The 23,595-nt window shown below is 34.4% G+C and overlaps 2 protein-coding genes across 2 annotated transcripts; one reads left to right on the top strand and one right to left on the bottom strand.

The window, feature by feature from the left end:
- Positions 1-324: 324 nt before the first annotated feature.
- LOC138338784 (uncharacterized) lies at positions 325-2,694 on the bottom strand. Its single transcript, XM_069289871.1, has 2 exons — positions 2,299-2,694; positions 325-402 (listed from the first exon to the last, which is right to left on the bottom strand). The coding sequence occupies exons 1-2, from the start codon at positions 2,692-2,694 to the stop codon at positions 325-327; spliced, it is 474 nt and encodes a 157-aa protein (XP_069145972.1).
- Positions 2,695-13,055: 10,361 nt separating this feature from the next.
- Positions 13,056-22,855, top strand: LOC101246774 (MADS-box transcription factor 23). The gene is made up of 8 exons (XM_004248919.5): positions 13,056-13,330; positions 17,776-17,851; positions 20,386-20,447; positions 21,443-21,542; positions 22,052-22,093; positions 22,182-22,265; positions 22,357-22,487; positions 22,573-22,855. Exons 1-8 carry the CDS (start codon positions 13,149-13,151, stop codon positions 22,577-22,579), a joined length of 684 nt encoding a protein of 227 aa, XP_004248967.2. The 5' UTR covers positions 13,056-13,148; the 3' UTR covers positions 22,580-22,855.
- Positions 22,856-23,595: the final 740 nt, after the last annotated feature.

Raw genomic sequence — 23,595 nt, 5'->3', positions numbered from 1 at the left:
CAATGAGCCTGGAGTAGAGCCTAGACTCTCAGCCCCATTAGACGAGGCAGACTGTGCAGTTGTGGTAGGTGCAGGGACTTATGCGGACCCGGAGGCTTCCTCCGACCATGAAACTCCTAAGGAACCAGACTCTCCTTCTTCTTTTGTAGCTGTCCCAGAAGGTGTGTCGGTCAGTGTGTGCTCCTCATCAGACTGGGAGGCAGAGACTACGCTGGACGCCACCTTTTTGGGCGTAGCTCTGGTTTCACATTCTACTCATTCTGGAGTGGTAGTGCCTGGGGGCACGTACTCAGTATCATCTTCATCATTAAAGCCTATAACCAGTCAGGCAGATGGGGCGACAGACTTTGAACGGCCACGTGCATAAACTCGATCTTGTTTCGGTGCCATTAGAGATAGTAACTGTAAAGAATCATTATTAGTACTAGAAGGAGAAAACAAGACTAGAAAACATGACAAAAAATGAACATAGCAAAGTTCTAATGACATCTCTATAGTAACAGTGAAACACGATGGACCAGGTGAGGGCTCGTCGTGAGTATGATGGACCGTCATGGGGTCAATCATGTCTTACTTCAACTATGTTTATGTGGAGACCCCTAAAGGAAAGTCTCTGACAGTTATGACGGATAAGCAGGACGGACTGTTGTGATAATGACAGTCCATCATCGATGTACGTCGTGGGGCACTTAGAAAAAGTATGGAGACCCTTAGGAGAGGGGTCTTTGACTATCATGACGGTTTTGCAGGACGGACCGTCGAGGGTACAACGCTCCGTCATAGATGTCCGTTAGTGGACACAGAAAAAAGATAGAGACCCTTAGGATAAGGGTCTCTGACCGTCATAAAGATTGTGCATGACGGTCCGTCGTGGTAATGATGGTCTGTCGTAGATGTCCGTTAGAGGACACTTAGAAAAAGTTGGAGACCCTTAGGACTAAGGTCTCTGATCGTTGTGACGGTTATGCAGGACGGACCATCGAGGGTACGACGCTCCGTCGTAGATGTCCATCAGTGGACACTTGGAAAAAAATGAAGACCCTTAGGACAAGGGTCTGACAACCATGACAATTGTGCAGGACAGCCTATCGGGATAATGACGGTTCGTCTTAGATGTCCGTAAGAGGAAACTTAGAAAAAGTTGGAGACCCTTAGGATAAGGATATCTGACAACCATGATTGTTGTGCAGGACGGACCATCGTGGGAACGATCGTTCATCGAATGTGTCCGTTGGTGGACACTTAGAGAAAACGAATAGTAGGGTGTTGGAAAAGAACCTATGACGGTTCCTCGTGGGTACGATGTTCCGTCATCGGGTCTCGTTCTGTAATTTAGTGACAGAACTGAGGATGCCACAATCATCCCTTGTGACTCAAATGGAATACTTAATGTTAACTTACATGTGTCTAACCCAAGTACCTAGCAAACTAGCAATGCTAAAGCACTAATTTTCTTGAGTTTTAACAAGGCAATTCGAGAACACTGAACCTAGGTCAGACAAAATTTGATGAAATAACAAAGACCCACAAAAAAGAATAGGCTAATAGTAATTGAAAAACAAAAATGCAATGTACATAGGTAGATAGCAGAGACACATATCCGAGAAGAGGAGAAAAACAAGCTAGTGAGGCACTTGGTTATCAAGAGCAGAACCAGAGCAGCAGACTCCGACCAGTAGAAAGGAGATTTTGGGAATTGGGGATTTGGGGAAATGATATGGATCAGTTGATAAAGAAGATGGTGAGAAAGGTAGGAAGTTGGAAAGGGAGGGAATGGTAGAAAGAGGGAAAGAAATGGTTGAAATGAAGGGGTGTGGGGTTTTAAAGGTTGAAAAATTTCAAAATTTTCCAGCCAGGTCGGGTTGGGTTGCTGGTTAATGACGCAACAAGTCCCTGACGATGGTCCATCGCATATGCAACGATACGTCATGGGTTCCGTCGTGGGTTCCCTAATTTTGAAAATAAATGAAAAATGTACTTGGCACGATGGATTCATGTGACGGTTTGTCACAAGCGTGAAGGTCCGTCGATGTATCCGTCAGTGAATTTTGTGGAGTGATTTTCTGCAGAATTTCTTGGTGATGTGGCTGCAAATTTAAAACCCACTAGTAGAAAATGCTACCATTACTAGTAATAAAACTATACTATTGGGTGTCCTCCCAACAAAGCGCCCGACTTAACGTCGCGGCACAACTGAAGACACTTAATTACTTAGACTTCATCAATATGGTATGCCTCGATCACTTCATTCGCCAATTCAGCATGCCCGAAATAGATTTTTATTCATTGTCCATTCACCTTAAACCGCACATCCTCCTTGGTTTCCAACTCAACTTCTCCATGAGGAAATAGTTTGGTAACCAAGTAAGGGCAAGTCCATTTGGACTTGAGCTTGCTTGAAAACAAGCACAACCTGGAATTGTATAAAAGCACCAAATCCCCAACCATAAACTCTTTTTTGTCAATTTTTATTTCAATTTTTAGGTCATGGTACTTCTTCATCTTTTCTTTGTAGAGGGCTGAGCTTTCATAAGCTTTCAGGAGAAATTCATCGAGTTCATTTAACCCAGTTAATCGTTGTTCTGCAGCTTCGTTCCAATCCATTTTCAACTTCTTCATAGCCCACATGGCTTTACGCTCTAATTCCACCGGAATATGACAAGGTTTCCCATATACAAGTTGGTATGGGGACATACCTATAGGAGTCTTATACGCTGTCCGGTAGGCCCAAAGCGCATCATCAATCCTCCTTGACTAATTAGTTCTACTAGTGTTCACTATTTTTTGACAATATATGTTTGATCTCCCTATTTGACACTTCAACTTGCCCACTAGTTTGAGGATGGTAAGGAGTGGCCACATTATGGCGAACCCCATATTTCTCCAATAATCCCTTGAACAATTTGTTGCAAAAGTGGGATACCCCATCACTAATAATTGCCTTTTGTATCAAATCGAGAGATTATATTCTTTTTCAAGAACGCAGTGACACTCTTCCCTTCATTATTTGCGAGGGTGATAGCTTCCACCCATTTAGATATATAATCAACTACTACTAAAATATTCTTCATTCCTTGAGAACTCACAAAGGACCCATAAAGTCAATACCCTAAACATCAAATAACTCAATCACAAGAATGGGGTTTAGAACGAGCTCTTGCTTTCTTGAAATGCCGTCATATCTTTGGCATCTATCACATCCTTTAGAGAACTCATGAGCATATTGATGAAAAGTTGGCCAATAGTAACCACATTGTAATATCTTATGAGCAGTTCGGACAACACTATGATGTCCACCAACGGGTGAGGAATGGCATGCCTCTAAAACAACTCAACATCTCAACTTCTGGCACACAACACCGAATAAGCCCAGTATGGTTCATCCCGAAAGAACTTCTTCACATCGTACATGAACTTTTTTCTTTGATGAAAGGACAAATCCAATGGAATAATATCGCTAGCCAGATAGTTCGCAAAATCTACGAACCATGTAATCAAGTCTTGTGAGGCAGCCAATACATGATCATCGGTAAAAGTATCATCAATATCAGTCTTATCCCTAACTCTCTCATAGATTCATATTCTAGATGGGACAAGTGATCGGCAACATGATTCTCGGTTCCTTTTCTATCCCTCACCGCAAAGTCAAATTCTTGTAGCAGTAATACCCAACGAATCAACCTCGATTTTGCATCCTTCTTTGCCATCAAATATCTCAATGTTGAATGGTCAGTATGCACTATAACTCTAGTACCTAGAAAATAGGAGCAAAATTTTTCAAAAGCAAAGATTACTGCAAGGAGTTCTTGCTCGGTCATTGTGTAGTTCTTATAGGCTTCAGTGAAGGCTTTACTAGCATAGTAAATGGGGTGAAGGATTTTGTTCCTTCTTTGTCCCAATACCACACCAAGAGCAACACCACTAGCATCGCACATCACCTCAAATGGAATGTTCCAATCCAGAGAAATAATGATAGGTACAGACATCAATTTTTCTTTTAGCTCGCCGAATGCTTTAAGACAGGATTCATCAAAATAAAATTTACAATGTTTCTCCAGCAGTTTGCACAACGGATGCGCAATGTTTGAAAAATCTTTGATGAATCTCCGGTAAAAACCTGTATGCCCAAGAAAGCTTCTCACACCTTTTACAGAGATAGGTGGGGGAAGTCTCTCTATTACTTCGACTTTAGCTCGATCAACCTCTATGCCCTTTAATAAAATGTGATGACCCAAAACAATACCTTATTTCATCATGAAGTGGAATTTTCCCCAATTTAGTACTAAATTGCAGTCTTCACATCTCTTAAGGACCTCAAATAAATGGCTCAACCACCGCTCGAATGATTCACCAACCACAAAAAAATCATCCATAAAAACTTCAATAGTATTTGCCACCATGTCGAAGAATATCGACATCATACATCTCTGAAATGTGGCGGGTGCATTGCACAACCCAAACGACATTCTCTTGAATCCAAAGGTCCCATATGGACAAGTAACGGTGGTTTTCTCTTGATCTTCTGGTGCAATACAAATTTGATTATACCCCGAATATCCATCAAGAAAACAGTACCACCCTTTTCCGGCAAGTCAATCCAACATCTAATCCATTAATGGCATAGGAAAATGGTCTTTTTCTGTCCATGCATTTAATTTACTGTAATCCATGCACACCCTCCATCCAGTTACCAGTCTCATTGGAACAAGTTCATTTTTCTCATTGGGGACCACAGTCATTCCCCCTTTTTTAGGTACACACTGAATAGGGCATACCCAACTACTATCGGCGATCGGATATATTACTCTAGCATCCAACCATTTAATAATTTCCTTCTTCATGACCTCTTGCATAGGTGGATTTAAGCGTCTCTGGTGCTCAATACTTGGCTTATGATTGGGCATGAGCTGGATTTTATTAGAACAAATACCAGGAGGGATCCCAATAATGTCCGCAATAGTCTACCCAAAATATCTTTTAAACCTTTTTAGCACTTTACCAAACTCTCAACTTGGTGTTCATTCAGGCCTGATGCAATGATTACCAGTAAAGTGTCACCATTTCCTAAGAATTCATACCTCAGATGAGGTGGGAGAGATTTTAGTTCTAACTTTGGAGCCTCCTCTATAGATGGTTTCGCGGGTGGAGACTCACGATTCTTCATGTCTAACTCATATTTCTTCGGTTTAAACCGAACATCACCATGATCAAGAGCCGCGACTAATGACCCGTACTCTCCATTGCGATCGTTATAAAAATTCAGGATCACTGCCGCTAATGCTTCTACACCTAGACGTTCTTATATTTGTGTCTCAGATGCCTTACCAACTTTGTAGGATATAGCAGATACAGATTGGAGCTCATCACTCTTCCTCATAGACCGACAAATGTTGAAGGTCACTTCTTCATTGTTCAACCAAAATTTCATTTGCCCCTTTCCATATAAACTAAGGCTCTACCGTAGCAAGGAATGGACTCCCAAGGAGTAACTTCACGATTTTTAGGAGAAACGTAGGGCCCATTCCTATCATTTGTGTTACCATAGTTACCCCTATTGAAGTTGTTGTCGCGGTTGTAATATCCATCTCAGATATAATAATCCTCACGGTTATAGTTACCATAGATCCGACCTTGGTTTCCTTGACCTTGGTTCCAATTCTTCTGATTTGAGCCTTGGGCACTCGGTCGGAAACCCCCTATTTGCTCATTTACCGCATAGGAATCGTCTTCATAATAACATTCATCATTTGGTGGTGGTGGTTTAGACAAGTAGTTAAGTGAATTTATCTATTCTGCACCGCCAGTGATATGTTATAATACCAACCCAAGCTAAGTTTTCATTTGAGCCATATCTTCACGAATCTCATCTATGGCTGGGTTGTGTGTGGGATTGAAGTGCAAAGGTATTTCCTCCAGTATCTGACTTCCTAGTACCCCTAGCTTTATTGTTCCGGGAGATTTTATCTAAATTTTTGGCGATCTCAACATAAGGACACTCCCCATAAGAACCACCCACTATAGTATCCAATACCTCTTTATTATTATTATCTTGTCCTCGATAGAAGTATTCTTGCATTGACTCACTATCTATGAGGTGATTGGGGACACTTCTCAAAAATGAAGTGAAACTATCCCAAGAATTGCTAACTGACTCTCCTGGTAGTGCCACAAAGTTGTTTACTCTGTCTTTGTTATTTAGTTTCTTGGAGATCGGGTAGTAACGCTTTAAGAAAACATCCCTTAGTTGGTTCCAAGTGAAAATTGAGTTATAAGGGAGATCAGTGAACCAAATAGCACCCTCTCCCATCAGTGAGAGAGGAAATACTCTTAGCCCTATTACATCCAAATCCAAATCAGGCCTCTCTACACAGCTTTTACACACTGCCCTTACCTTAGCTATATGGGCATGTAGGTCCTCAGAAGGTAGCCCTGAAAACAAACCTCTAGCAGTGAGTATTTGCATCAGACTACTAGTTACCACAAAGGAGTGGCCTTGTGGTAGAGGGGGCAAGAAAAGTGGCCCATCAGAATCTACAATATTATCATAACCTCTGTAGTATTCTTGAGGGTGTGGAGCGGGATTCTGTCCCCTTTTTTTATTTTCACCTGAATCATCGATATTACTGACCATGAACATCAACTGGAGTTGGGATGTTCTGGTTTGGATCATCATCGTTAATACCCAATTTTCGATTCATATTGCGTAGTGTACGCTCTAATTCGTGGTCGTAGGGAAACAAGGGTTCACTTCCTCTCCGTGTATTTGGCATACAAGGAAGATAGTTCTGCAAGAATCAAAAACAATAGAACAATAAAATTAAGAAAATATTGACTAAACTTTAGTAATAAGTTTAAGTTAATCTAAAATCTACTTTCCCTGGTAGCGGCACCAAAATTTGATACGCTCAAACTTACTTCTCAAATAAGAAGTAAAGCGTTCGTATTTAGTAAAGAACCCAACTCATGAGGTTGGGATCGTTCCCACGACGAAAATAGTTTAGACTTAACTTTATTCTATTATTACTATTATTTAGTCAATTATTTCCCTAGAAAAAACAAGACAATAAAGGGGGTTTTATTTCTAAATTAATGAAAATAATTAACTAAATTAAAGTAAACAACTAACAGATTTACATCTTGGATCTTAATCAATTAATAAAAGTAACTAGGGCTTAAGTGTTCTCCATAGGTTCCTAACTTGATAATTCTAACTATAACAATTCTTTCCTAGTATCTTGCATGTAAAGTGATAAGTTGTGTAGCTCTAAATCCTTGGTCCAGCATCTAGAAAATTTTACTCTGCACCTTGGTCCGGCTTCGTGTGTTGCTATACTAACCCTTACCTTTACCTCATATTAAGCATTGTATTTGATATTTGACTAAGTTATTACTTCGTACCAATCGACACTAGCCTATTAGATAGTATACACTAAATCTATGTTGATAATTATTTTCTTATTATCTTCCTCCTTGGTCCGGCAAGTAGCATTAAGGCGAGTTCTAACGTTGGCCATCCGTTAAAAAGACTTCTAAACGAAAGAATTATCAATACATGCAAGACACTATTCTAGAATTGCTATTTTACTTAGATTTTACCTCATTATTCACTCATGGTTCCCACAACCCTAGTTATGGAGTTTAGTTACCCATAGTCATAATCACACTATTCATATATTTAATATAAGAATTCATGCACTTACTTTAATGAGAAAGAATAAAATTCAAAAATTCACTTGATTAATCAACAAAAGCACCAACAATCAATTTAAGAAAAAGTGTATCAATTACTGAAATTTATCCTTAAATACTTGAACAAGAGAACAAAAGATAATAAAAAAGTCCAACTCTCCAAAAGTCTAAAACCCAAATATGAGGTTTTTCGAACTATTTATAAAAAATAAAAACCTAATAAAAGAAGGATTCTAATTACTAAAAATCTGTCAAAACGCATCTAGGTCGACGGACCTCGTGACTGACCATCGTGGTCACGACGGGCCGTCATGGCCCCCGTCGTCCCATACTTCACAAATTCTTCTGTTGCTTTCTTCATTACCCTCAACAAAGAGGTATGACGGACTGTTCCAAGCACGACGTTCCATTGAGGGTCTCTGTTCCATAATACTTAAACTTCTTGGAATTTGGAAACTAGGACTACTCTCTGATTATTATAACGAACTAGCAGGATGGACCGTCGTGGATATGACAGTCTGTGATGGACTTGCGTAATCCCACACTAGGTCAGACTTCTCCATCTTCCTTCAGCAGCTTCTCTACGATGCCACCTACGGACCGTCACAAGCTCGCCGGACCGTCATAAGCTCCGTAGGTGGTATCTTCTGCATTTCTCGCTCAAAAACTTCCGCGTTCATCTTTGGATAGATTTCCTGCAAATAAGGAGAAACTTACATAAAAATCAATACAAAAAGGCTTTTGGACACACACTAAACTTAAGTAAAAAACATTAAAAATACCGTGAAACCACGGTACATCACTTAGCGGCAGGAATATTACCAGAGCGGCTTTCACGGAGACAAAAAAGTCTGATTAAAAGTTATGATCCACATTTCACAACACACATCCATCTCACAACACATAAAAAATACATACTCACGTTAAGATCAATTTTGGGAGTTCTACTTGCCCGAAATCAATTTCATAAAGTCGTACAGTTTTCTTAACATCTTAGCTATATAATCATATGGTGAAATTCACAATTATATCTCTCATGTGTTACCATATTTCCCTAGAGCTCACAAACTCCGATATCATTCAAATATGGACTAAGTTGGGAAATTTCAAGTTACTACTAAAAAGTTTTCGGCCCAAAATTTTTCCCTGTTGGATTTTCTATAACAACGGAAAAAGATTGTTACATAAAGGAAGTGGTATATTATTTTTTAAGGAGGTGATTTCATTGGATTTCACCATGATCGATGAAGACCGTTGCATTTATGTGAAAAAATCCAACAAAAATTTTGTTATTCTCTCTTTTTACGTTGATGATATTTTAGTAGATGGAAATAACTTATAGTATGTGAAAATTGTATATTCATGGCTTTCAAAATCATTTGATATGATATATTTGGGTAAAACAGACTAAATACTAGTGTTAAGATCCAAGTAGATTATTCTAAGAAATTTTTTAGTTTATCTCAAAAAGCTTATATAAATAAAATATTGGAACATTTATAAAATAATGGTTGCAAATTCATGGATATTCGTGTAGTAAGAGGTGAAACTATAAACCTTGAAATGTGTCCAAAGACTGAAAAAGAAAAGGAAGACATGTCTCGAGTTCCTTAATCAATTGTCCTTGGGCTTTGATGTATGCTATAATGTATACTCGCCCATAAATTTTTTATGCCTTAAGTCTGGTTAACTTGTATCAATCCACTACTAGATAATATCATTGAAAATGGTAAAAGATAATATTTTGATACTTGAAGGGGATTACGGATCATACATTGTGTTATAGTTGATCTGATTCGTGATAAGAGGTTATACATATGTTGATGGAATGGTGATCAAAATGTTATAAAAATAACATCCGGTTATGTTGTCTTACTAATTTGTGGTGCTATTTCATGGCAAAGTAAGAAGGGAAAAGTAAGAAGAAAACTTGTACAACTTTTTCAATCGTGGAATTTGAATTCGTGGTTTGTGCGTCTGCACTACAAGAGGTTGCTTGGCTAAAGAGATTCTTTGACCGATTGAGTATTGCAAGGACTTCTAAGGGTCCCATTATTATTCTACATTGTGATAGTCAAGAGTCTATCACATACATAAATGATCCTAAGTGTCAACACATTGACATAAAATATAACTTTCTCAAAGACGCAATGACAAGTGGGAAAACAACTTTACAATACACTCCTACACATGAAATATAGTTGATCCTTTTACGAAGGTCATCTCTAGAGACTTGTTTGAAAAAACATGTTAAGGCTCTATGTTTCTATATGATTTGATGATATTTCAGTATTCTAAAGTAACTTGATTGTTATAGTATTCTCTTATATATAATACCATTGATATAATATGCATGTGATATTTTGTAAGAAGTAATGTGTCAAACAAGTCGCGATATTGTGTCTCTCATAAGAGCAGTCGCCTCGTTTATCGAGAAACGTGAAGAGAGAAGTTTCACTGCCATATTATGAGTTGTTTTATGAGCCAGATAAGAGTATCTCTAAGAAAATGAAGTTGAAGATCATTGTAAAGAGATGCTCGGGGAAGAGATCTAGAGTTGTCTAGACCAATATCTGTATGATGTTTGAATGATAAAAGAATGAGACACATGTACTAATATAAGATTATAACATCGTACCACGTGTTTCATACAACGTGCGTTAAGCAATAAATGGGGTAATGAAGAATGGTTCCCTACTTCTTTATTGTGTGAGACCCCGAAAAGTTAATTTAATTGGGATACCCTTTGACCTATTATTGTTTCTAAAAGTTTTGATCATTTTTGTTACTTTAGCGTGTTACTAAAAGCCATGAGTGATTCAGCAATACAGTAAATGTCTAGAAAAATAGTTGATATGGAGCAAATATATTCAAGTAGAGAGAGAAGATGATTAAAATGATTAATCTAACTTTTATACAAATGACAACTATTACGCTCGAGTGCAATTGTCTACATAAAGTCAAACATGAACTCTAGTTTACCTCTTTAAGAGGATAAGAGAATAAATAAGCAATACAGAAGTAGTGAAAGAAGTCTGGATTATTGTGATTAATAGTGTCCTCATATTAGTAGTGAATTCTTTCCACATGTGATTGAATTCCTATATACAGCATGTAAAACCTAATAGGTAAGCTTTTAATGCTCACCGATCGCACGAATTGTTACTTGTATGAAAGTTTGAGTAATTCATGTCAAATTGACTTGAGTTTGTATGAAAGTTTGAGTAATTCATGTCGAATTGACTTGAGTCTTGTCCACCATATGCAAAGTGGGAGATATAAGTTTTTTGAGGGTCATGAGTTGCCCATATGGATCCGACCTGACGACATAAGTTTTTAAAGAAGAAGATAAGTATAATTGTGAAAAAGAGTGAGAACAGTTACATGATTTAAATGTATCATCTGCTCCCTTTAAAATAGTAATTCACTCTTAAAGAACAAAGAAAAGAAGAAACAAAAAGAAAAACAACAGACTATTTATTTTTTGAGAATGACTTCAAAAAAATCCCAAAGGATATTTAGTTTGTCTATTATACTATTTTTTTTTTAGATTTAAAGTTTGACTTGGAACAAATTATTAAGTTCGTGAATTTCATTCTGCTATACCAATCAAACATACACAAATCTTGTACAGAGTATTGTTTAATTTTTACATTGGGTAAAGTTAAAATGTGCATGTAAACACTTATGTTTAAACCAAAATAATAAAAAATCCAAAAATCCAAAAATCGTAAATTCTAACTTATAAGTTTTAAGTCAAACCTGTTGGCTCTAAGCATCAATTAGGGAAAGCCAAAATAGAGATGAATTAGCAGCCATAATCCACATTTTGAGAAACTTTGCTACAGTTACCATAATTTGTGGTGAATAGGTTGCTTTAGAAGACCCCATAGCTTTAATTAGTTTCTTCTCAGGAGTGTTGAGCTTTAAAAGATGAAATTACAGGTTATGATGTTCCATTAGTTTCATGTCTAAGTTCTTGCTCTATAAATGTACATTTTGGAGAATGTTCTTCATTACTTCTCGTATTACTTTTGATTTCCGCAGCATGTACATAATTGGTGCTATTTTATTTTTATTAAGAAAAAATTATCTATTAAAGTGTAATTACAATTTGTTTGGCCCATCCATATATATATATGACCATGTTATGTTTGTTTTCATAATAATATATGAAAAATATGAGAATATAGCTAATCAGCATTTGGATGGAAAAGGTTATCCACTTTTCATAATCTCATAATAAAAAGGGAAAGAGTATATAGCTAATTAGCATTAGGACAAGTTATATATACTATTCCATATATAGTTGCTTTTGCTAGGGTTCACAAATTAATAACATATATTTAATTTATTTTTTAATAACAATACAGAGTAGAAGAAAAAGCTATCGAGTTTGTATGAACCCATGAATCTCGCCTAACTCCCCGCTGATCCACATGCATCACTATTTGCAGTAAATATTAATTTAATTAAACATAGACAGTTAATTGATAATATCCTTAAAGTCAAGAAATTATAGTATTGTTAAGCTATTGTACAATATGTATGTGCTGTTAAAATATGGATCTCAATTGTGGGGATGGTTTTAGAGGTAGCAACCAGGACAGTGGTTTTAAGCCTATGCAAAAGCAGATCTATGGGGGCGGATTTAATTTTTGCGACTTAAGATTAATCCGCTTCATCCATCCCGCTTTATTGTTATCGAGATTTAAATTTATTTTAAAAAAAAGTGGTTTGCAATATATACTTAATCAATATATTATGTATACATATTTCCCAAGTAATCCTTATTATACTTTTGTCGGACTACGGTGCGCGCCACTCCAACAATATATGTATGCATGTATGGCCCTCTTATTGTTGTAAATTTCAATAAACTCTTGATGCCCACCAACAAATAAAATACACATTTTGGTTAAATATATTTTTTTAATTTATAAATGGTAACATCTTTAACCGTAAGTGGAAGGAATAAGCAAACCTCTATATCAATAATAAAAAAACATGTGTTGATGATAAGGCATGTTGGTTATTAATATATATACATGTTTACTTATTCCAATTTAATGTTATCACATGGTATGTCTCCTTGTATTTACAGGATTACCCTAAAAATGCAAAAGTTCAACAAAGTAAGATATTTGGTTCATGTGCCTTGCTACTTTATCATTTATGGAACAAAGGTATCATCATTGAAATATTATTATTGTATTATAAGTGGCAGATTATTAAGCAACTCTTTTGTCTGTATACATATATATTAAGTTTGGTTATGAAGTCATCTCATACGTACTCACATAAACCACTTTTGAAATATAGGGTTTTATCAAAACAGGGTAAGTGGTTTTGTACCTAAACATATAGTATAATAATTTTGGCAATCCTTCTTCATTCAATAGTCTAAAAACAACCACATCTGGTGAAATACATAGATAACCATACTTCAAATTAAAATTATGACAAGAGGAAAAATTGTGATTGGAAGAATTGAGAATCCAGCAAGTAGGCAGGTGACATTTTCGAAACGTAAAAGTGGGTTAGTTAAGAAAGCGAAGGAACTAACAATCCTTTGTGAGGCTGAAGTTGGACTCGCAATCTTTTCTAATACTGGACGGCTCTATGAATATTCAAGTTCCAGGTTCTTTATCTTCTTTTATTTCATTGTAAAAACAAAAATATTCATTCAATATATTACACTTTATTTTAATGTTAGTCGTTTACGCAAGCTATACATCTATCAATCAGGCATATCTATCATGGTAAAGTGACAGAAATTAAGATGTGGAGTAATCAATAGTGCACCTATGACGAAAAATAGGAGTGCCTTTGCCGCTGCTCTAGGCCAAAGATACCATCCGCGAGACCAAAGTTCAAATCCAACTAAAATTTTATCTTAAGTTAGATTAATCCACCTAAAGTCTTCAGATCGTAGTTTTCCCTATCTCATCATGTTTATCGTATTCATCATTATTTTCTTTAATTTTTTTCTTGTGAAATATTTTGTCATCTTATTTGTAATGGGTGGATTAGGATATGAGTATTGTATCATTTGCTACCTCTCTAACCAATATTTTTGGTGAATATTCAAAAACTGCTTCAAGTTATGTATACTCCTTAGATCGATTCACTTCTAATTATTGTATTAATAATCTAGTATTTGATTTTACTTGTCTATTTTAGCATTCATTTTTCCTATTTTAGCTTTAGCATTAATAAACTACTTATTTCAAATTATTTTTCAAGCCCGTTAACAATTATAGGTTATTCAATATAAATATGATGATTAAAAAATTTAGCTGCTGAGAGAGTAGTTTACTAGGTGGGAATCTCCACCAAATAAAAGTGGATTCAATTCATATAACTAAATTTTCATCTTTTGTATAATCACAACAAAAATTGTTCAAATAATTGTCCTTAAAATCCCCCATTGCCCTTCGTTGGGTAAGTGAACTCTTGCGCAACACTTTTATGAAATTGAGAGCCTAATGCTTTAAATATTTTATCATTACCAGACTTTGGGTGTTGGTCCACTGGCTGACAATGAGACTAGTCCAGATGAACTCTTATGGAACAATGTCCTATTACCATTACAGACTTCTGATGACTAGCCCATTGTTGGCAGACCTGGACTTGTTAGAATAGACCTCCCAAATCTTCTAACGAACCCTATCACGATTAGGAATGTGAAATCTCTCCTTCAAAAGGAGACCAGGAAAGAAAGAGCTATGTTATTGACAAGATCCTTTTTTCTCATTTTGTTTGAAACAGACCAAATACAGAATGAAATGCATAAAGAAAATAGGAGAAGGAAATCAGAAGACTCCCTTTTTTTTGTTTAGGGTTGCTCGCCCTAACATAACTCGAATGGAGGCTGACCGTTGAACCCACTCTGACCTTGTGGGGCGGCCCCTGTTATTGCAAGCTAGAGTTGCAAAGCTTGTAAAACAACAATATGGTAATATTTAATCCAACTTCTAATAACTCTGAACTTCAAACTAAATTAGATTATAGTTCCTACAATCTTATGAACTAAATTCTAATTTCTTATCTCCAACACAAAACCCCAAGATTTGTATTCTCCGAGACTTCAAGTTACCGCAACTCGAAAACTAGCCTAAGCTATGGAATAAAAAAGACAATAACTCAAAAACCAACAAACAAAACTACCTAACTAGAAAAATCAATCATATGGAACAAGTTCTTTAATTTTGTTTCTTTGTTTCCGAAGCACCTTGAAATCTCCAATCACAACTCTCTGTAATCTATGAACTCTGTCTTACTTAATTGTGTCATGATTGAGTGTGTGTTTGGTAGGAAGGACATGTTTTCTTGTTTTCATGGAGAACATGTAGATTTTTTACTAATCTTCTCATATTTAGTTCGAAAAAGATATTTAGTGTTTCATTTATGAATTAAAAATATTTTTGAGAAATATCTTTTATTTTTATTGAATAGAAAATAATTTTTAAAATTGAAAATATTTTTTTTTTAAAAAAACTTATTTTTTTTTGGTGAGGGTGAGGTTAGGGGAGGAGGTCGAGGGTAGGAGTAAAAAAATAAAAATAAAAATTGAAAATATTATTTAAAAATAAATTAAATTTTTTTTAAGGGTTGAGATAGAAGGTAGGGGGTGGGTGAGGAGGGGAGAGGCCTCAAGGGAAGGGGCCAAAAATATGAAATTGTGAAGTTGAAAATAATTTTTAAAAATAAATTTAATATTTTTTTTTGGGGGGGGGGGGGGTGGAGGCTAGTTGGGGAAGGGGGGAGGGAGGTCGAGGATAGGAGTGAAAAAATGAAATTTTGAAGTTGAAAATATTTTTTAAAAATAAATTTAAATTTTTTTGATGGGAGGGAGGGCTGGGGGAAGCTGGGGGGAGGGGGTGGACTGCGGGGGTAAAAAAAAGAAGAAAATTGGAATAAGAAACATTTTTTAGAAATAACTTTCTAATTTTTTTTTTGTTTTGGGCAGGGGGGGGGGAGGGGGGAGGGTGGTGTAAAAAAAATTGAAGCTAAACATTGTTTAAAACAAACTTTGATTTATTTTGATTGGGGGTGGGGGTGGGAGGGGGAGTTAATTTGAAATTGGAAGAGAGTTTTGAAAAATATTTTCCTTAAGTTTTAAAGGAAAGTGTTTTCCTTAAATATGAGAAAAATGAATTGATTTGAAAAAAATTTCCAAAACATTTAACTCAAATAAACATGAGAAAATCGAAAATACATTCCATCATGCCAAACACACCATCTATCTCTCTATTTAAGAGCACAAACTTCTCCGTAGAAAACCCTACCCTTGTACTAAACCTCTCCTTCTTTTTGTCGAAGTGGGTGACCTTTTACTCCTTCCCTTCCCTTGTAGGTTTGAGTTTCCTTTTATGCTTCATCCACTGCCTTATCCTTCTATCGCCATAACTTTCTTTTGCCAGATCAAGACTTCTTCTCCTAATCCCACTAGGACTCTGTTTGATTAGGAACATGTTGGATGAACCTCTTCTTTTCATGTATTCCCTCATTTATGGAACATCAACCATCAAAATCATTCTCAATCCAACACAACTTTTCTACCTTAACCTGTTCGACATAAACCATAAGTCTGAAGATATTGATATCCTTGCATGTGAAGCATGGTTGCAACACATTCCTTAGATACACGTCCTTCCACTCTTGATACAAAATGCTTCATCCTTTCCCTCGTGTTCTACACCACTTCAATAGCATATTGAGATAGCTGAATGAACTTGAAGGTATATTCTTTAACACTAGTTTCTTCCTGTTTGATACTCACGAGCTCCTTATCCTTAGCTTCACTAAACTACATTGGCAAGAATGGATCAAGTAAAGCATCCATAAAACTATTTCATTCAATAGAGGTTGCTTCTTCCCCACAAATAAAATCTCATTGTTCATTTCAAGTGTTTGATAGTTTGAAAGTTAAAACCCCTATGTTTCGTTGGTATGCATCACCCTTAGTATTTTCTTCACCTCATCAATGATGCTTAGATGGTCTTCCTCAACCTTTGACCTGGAGGATTCATGTAGAGAAACTCACGACTGAATCCTCCAAGTACCAACTGAATCATGCAAATTACCATTTCTGGAAAACTATGTCGTAACACCGAGACTATGCTACAACAACCTAAGAGAGTATTTTAATAGCTCCGCTGAATTCAACATCTACAGTAGTCAGCGGCTAAGCGCTAATTAGTGATTGAGGTGTCTATGTACTAATGTTCTAGCCAGAAAGAGGACCTTTGCTCCTGATCAAGACTCCCTGATCAGGTGGGGGCATAATATAGAATTTAATTGAGTGCAAATCTACCACTTATCAATTGACTATCGGATGATAATTTAGGAAGTAAACTATCATCAGTCTAATAGCCAAGATGTTAGAAATGATTAATCTTATTAAAGAAATTAGATAAACTTATAGGTCAAAATTGTACAAAGTTAGAGGGTTCTCTTCTCTATCTATGTGCTTGAGAACTCCAAAATTAGGATTTTTCTCTTTTTCAATGAACAGGTTATGAAAATAACGCATTGCTGCTTCTTTTCTGTTTAATAGATCTGAAGGAGCATTTTGTGCAATAAAATCTCCCTCTTTATTCCATTCTATGTTGGATTTCTGTCGAAGCATATTGTCCTGAATTTTAATCCATCTTATGTACTCGGTGAACCTTGTATTTCTTTTAATTTGTTCAGTATCATCCATGACCTTATTGAATTCCAAGTTGATGATGAGGTCCTCATATTTCTTCCCATTCTCATGACGAATTTTTTGTATTGAAGATTTTTCATGTGAGAACAACTCCACCAATATAAGTTTATAGTATTTAGCAAGCTTTTCCTCTCCTTGGTAAAAGGGTCTAAACTTTAATAAAGTCTTTGAAACTATGTGTAAACTTTATTGTATAATCTTGATATTCTTGTTAATGTCTCCACAAGATATAATTTTCTTAATTTCCTCACCAAATATCATAAGTTTTTGCATTTAATCTATCTTGGCATTGTGTATTCAAGAAAATCAAAAATACGGTAAGAGTTATACATGTTCATTTGACTAATAATGTTTTAGCTTTTTCTTTTTAGCATGGAATCAATATTTCAAAGATATGATGAAGAAAAGGAACACTATCGCTTGTTGACACCCACAATAGAAGCCAAGGTAATTTTCTTTCAATGTTACTTTGTTCATTACACAGATCTAGACAGGATTTGACTAAAAAGGGCCATGTAGATAGTAACTTTGGGTCGAAAAAAAAAAGTTAAGATTGAAAATTTTGCAATAATCATAGTAATTTTACAACTTACAATCTCAATGGAATCCTTATTTCTTCTTTTCCAAATATAAATTCAGATTATTATTATGCATAACCTATTAATTTATTTAATTTAACTTCCACCTAAGTGTGTAATAGAATGCCTAACGCGTTCCAACAAAGCAGTAAGAACATTAAGTAAAAACACAGTATTTTACGTGAAAAACACCTGACTCAAAAGGTGTAAAAAACCGCGACATGTACACCTACAAAATTTAACTCCAACTTTACTAAATCACTGAACCTCCACAAAAAATAGCTTACAAACTTTTCAACCTACAGATCTAACCCTAATTCCTTAACTTCAAATTATGGATTTAAATTATAACTTTTGCAATCCTATGAACTAATTCTAATTCTTGACATTAAAGTTATGAATTCAGATTACAACTCTTGTAATCCTAAGAACTAACACTAAATCCTAACCTTCAAAACAAATATCCAAGGTATGTGTTCCAAATTCTTGGAGTTATCATAGCCTAAAGACAACACTTCTAATTCAGTTTATAACTCACTAAACTAAGATTAAATCAAGACTCAATCGAAGAAAAACTTTTAACACATAAGCTCTCGAAAAGTACCAGGTTCTTTGAGGTTTTTCTTCAGTTCGTTGATAGCACTTACGATGTCTATTATTTAATTGCTCTTTTTTCTATATAAGTGCAGTCGTATGTTAGACGACTTCAGCTTAGACAACTTCAGCTCTATTTAAGCACAATTCTTCATAGAGCTATTGTTCATTTCAAACTCTTTATTGACTTGAACTCTCTTGACATAGAGTTCTACTTCAAATATGATTCTATCTTCAATTCATACTCCTTACTTCGTTACACTCCTTCAATTCAATTCAAACTCCTAACTCTGTTACACTTCTTCTTCAATTTAAACTCCTTACTTTGTTAGGTTCCTTCTTCAAATCATATTCATTGATTCTGACAAATTGTAGTCGAACTAAAACTCTTCAATTCAGCAGTAACTTGAAGAGTTCTACTTCAAGTTAGATTCCTTTTTCAAGTAAAACACCTTACCTCTTTAGATTCCTTGTTCAAATCAAACGCATAGATTCTTTTTCTTAAATTCTTCACTAGTCTGATTCCTTACAAGAAAATATTATTTATTTTTTTATTTCTATATTCTTGTATTTATTTATTTTGAAAGATTTCAAGAATTCATCTGTTTATGACAGTGTACCTTCGAACCATGTTGACTGACGTATTTCATCTTTCTTTGTCAATCATCAAAATTGCTTAAATCCCAGTTTAAAAGATTTTTATCCTGATATTATATTTTGATGAACTTGATCTTGACTTATACTAGAATTCATGGGATTGAAGCTTGATCCTTAATTGATGGTCTTTATCTTGACTTACGATTGAGTTCAAGGGTGTTTGATCTTTATATGATTCTTCGTCTTGATCTCTAAAACTTGTAGAGAAATGCTTGAGTGCATGAATGTTTGTAGTTTGTAGTGAAATTATGGTATTTGATCCACGAGCTTTCTTTGGCTTATTGTTAGTATTTTAAAGTCTTTTCTAGATTATAAAGACTTATTTTTATAGTTGTGAAATAAAAGAGCTGTGATGAACATAAATTATTTTCGACCAATCAGATTGAAGTTGACATGGTCATGTTTGATTGGTCAGAACATGTCACTTGTTCATATGGTGTATATCCATTGACCTTTAATTTGATTAGGCAATATGCTATGGCATTTTGATCTACGACATGATCCTATTGGCTCATTCAATTTACTTGACATGCCACACCATTTGACACGTGACATCAAACTAGACCTCTATGATAAGATGACTTTAATAGGCTAGATAAATGAAATTGGATTTTGATTAAATTATATTGTTTATACTTGAATAATTTATTTAATTGTATTAGTTCATTTATCTAGAGTAATATATTTTAAATTTAATGATATTTATTTTCTACAATTTTGAATACAATTAAATTTCATTATCCACATGTCCAATAAGAGATTTGTGGTTACATCTTATGTACTTTATAGATGTTGCTAAGGTTGTAAAAAATAACCGAAACATCGGTAACCTGTCCACTCCTATAATTTTAAGAATTGGGCTCAAGAAAATTTTGATAGAGTTCAATCTCAACTCATTCAAGTCCAATCCATTTTAAGAGAATTCACAATTGAATCCAATTTAATCTCCAATGTCAATCCGTTTTAAAACTCTTTACTAAGATATGTTCTTATATTAAAGATATGAATATTATCCATCTAACTTATTTTAGGATTTATATATTTATTTGTTACTTTTTAAAAAATAATCAATTTTAAAAAAAAAATTATAACAGATTAAAAAAATGCTTCACTCAATAATACTGTTAATAGCTATTTTTTCTTAATTTGTAGTTCTGGCGAACGGAGGTAGAAAGGCTGAGACAACAATTGGATGATCTTCACGAAAATTACTGGTAATTTCACAAATTACATTTGCCAAGAGCATCCATAATCCCCTTCAGTTAAATAAGTTATGTTTAGTGAAGTTATTCTAATATATATGCACATTATGTCAAAATATTTAGTGGAATTCTTATAAGTGAAAGTAGTAATTATAACATGACATTCTAACTATTTTACCATGCATATAGATAATTCTATTCAACTTTGGTTGTGGTCACAAATATTAAGAACATCTAAAACTAGGTGACGAATTTTTATATGAAAGATCATATCTTAGTGATGAAAAGGACGTACTCTACATTAACAATCATTATGTTCTCGCCCAAGTAGACACTTTATCGAGTTACACATGACATAATACACATAGGATGAAAATTATTATATAGGATGTCACATAGGACGTGTGTCTATTTGTTCAACTTTATTCAAATTTTAAATACTTGTGCACATTCAAAGTTGGAGGGTGTAAATATGAGCTAAAATCAAATTAAAAGGCATATTTAAGACAAAAAGTCAACTAACAGTGAAATAAAAAATAGTTATTATGTTGATTGTGTTTGATTATGAGCAAAGACCTAGGAAAGGAGAGACTCAAGCATATTAGTTGCCTAAAGCAAAAATTAAAAGGGGCTTTAAATTTGAATTGTTAATAACTTTTATACAATTGATTTCATCTAGTTTTCAATTGATAATATAATCATTCCTATTTTAAATTATTTTTCATCAGATATAGTACTCCAAATATGTCAAATTTCTTCTAAGAATTGCTTCATTTTCATGAAAAGTTTACCTTTTCTACAAATAGTACTCAATATTAGTTAAAAAATAATGACTTATAACCTATTATTATTAAAAATGAGGCTCCTTAAATTTGGAGGCCTAAGACACATGTCTTTTTTTAACACTGCCGAGCCTCTCCTGACCCAGGAAAAGAAGAAATTAGGCGGTGATGATTAGAGGTACAAAATGCGTACAAGTAGCAATATTAAAATGAAAAATATTGCAGGAGATTGAAGAGGGGAGAACTTTCTGGCATGAAAATAAGTGATCTTGATAATCTAGAGAATGAAATGGAGATGAGCTTGAAGAATATCCGCATTAAAAAGGTGAGTATATCACTATTGTATGCCATGACATATTATTTAACAACATAATATATAAATGGGCCCTTTAACTTGGATTCAAATCACATTTATGTTTTTCAACTTTGGATTTGCTCACTTATAGTTGTATAAAGTTGAACAAATAAACACACATGTCCTACATATCATTTTTTTGTCCTACGTGTATTTTGTCACATAGGACTCATGCGTCTACTTATTCAACTTTATACATGTTTAAGTGTCTACTTGTGCATTTCCAAAGTTGGTAGACACTTAAATTTGTATAAAATTGAACATATGTCCTACATATCATTTTTGTTGTCCTACGTGCATTGTGCCACGTAGGACTCATGTGTCTACTTGTTTAGCTTTATACAAGTTTAAGTGTCTACTTGTGCATATCCAAAGTTGAAGGGCATAAATGTAAAATGAGATCAAGTTAAATGACATATTTAGATATTACAAGGAAGACATCAAGATTCAATAATTAACATGGAGTCACACTTGTGCAGGAAAAGATGTTAACTGATGAGATAGAAGAATTAAATCAAAAGGTTCGTAATCGATATTAGTACTCTAGTGACTCCAATATAAAAAAAAAATTGATATATACTAAGTACTCATATATGCAATATTTTGCAGAGTGCACTTATTGGTCATGAAAATGTGGAAATGTCTAACAAGCTTACTCTCATCCACCAACAGAATACACTACTTCATAACAAGGTACTATCTTACTACAAAACAAAGATGCCTTTTTTACTTATTCATATTAGGATTGTGTGAAAGAACAAAATAATTGTTTTTTTCTTCTCAGGTTAATGGAGAAACTGAGAGCATAAAATTAGAAGAAGGATGTTGCAGTGTACATACTTTAGAAAAGGAATCATGTGTTCCATTACAACTAAAGGTCAATAGAGCAGTACAAGAATGTGAAATTAGTTTGGGGTAATACTCTTTGAAACTCTACAAATTCGATATGCATATATAACTCAGAGAATATTTAAATGTGTTGGTTGAAATTCACGATCAGGTTATAACTGCAGCAGCCCATTCAAGGATGCCATGTTAAAGTCTTGCATAAAGCATGACAAAAGTTAATGCCTCAAATTGCATATTTAAATTATGTTGTGTTTATATCACTTGTTGAAATATGTGAATCTTATCCTGGGAAAGAAAAGAGTTCATGATTTGTATGATATATGAATTTAACTAAATCATGTATTTAGGATATTAATGTAAGAATTGTATGTTTGAATACATGTAATTAAATTAAGTGAGAATGAATTGAATTAAATGATGATACCATTTTGAAATGATATACATGCTAGAAAAGTCATGTAAATATATGGATATTATAGATATTTAAGTCATGTAAATATATGGATATTATAACCTAGAAAGGAATGATGAAATGATGTTTGAGAAGGTTTCATTTTACGAAACTCAAGAAAAGACAAAGATGATTATGGTTGTAAAGATGAGAAAGCATATTGTCAAATCTTACAACACTAGCTTTGATGAAATTTTAAAGAAGTTATTCTTCAAAAAAGAAAATGCTATCTATTGTTGTAGAACGTAAAATTTATTTTACAATGACTATAATGATTGAGAAAATGGTAAACAAGGACTCCTCGTGTTATTGAAAAATCTTCAATAGAGGAGAACATTAGTGAAGATGAATGTTTAATGGAACTAATGAAGTGTAGTCTAAAGCACAATTTGGAAAATGACAACTACAATCTCAATAAGAAAACATATCCTAAATAAACGAAGAGCAAATCAAATGAGAATATAAGGTACTTTCTTAAAAAGAATTAAAAAAAAAAATCCAAACTCTAGAGAAGAATGTTGTTATGCTATTTTTTAAGTGATCGGGAACAAAAAAGATAGAGAAATGAAGAATATTTTGTGGATTTCAACTACAATGTTCAATCGGAGTATTGGAATGTGAACCTTGTCTTGAAAGAAAAATAAAACATTAAATTGTTAGATACAAGAATTTAGTTAACTTGTGAATTTAAGATAATAATAATAAGATAAGGAGACTTGTATA

Source organism: Solanum lycopersicum, chromosome 10 (genome assembly GCF_036512215.1).
Source record: "Solanum lycopersicum chromosome 10, SLM_r2.1".
NCBI lineage: Eukaryota > Viridiplantae > Streptophyta > Magnoliopsida > Solanales > Solanaceae > Solanum > Solanum lycopersicum.
The sequence above is the reverse complement of the archived record's forward strand: the minus strand, read 5'-3'. Positions and strand labels throughout refer to the sequence as shown.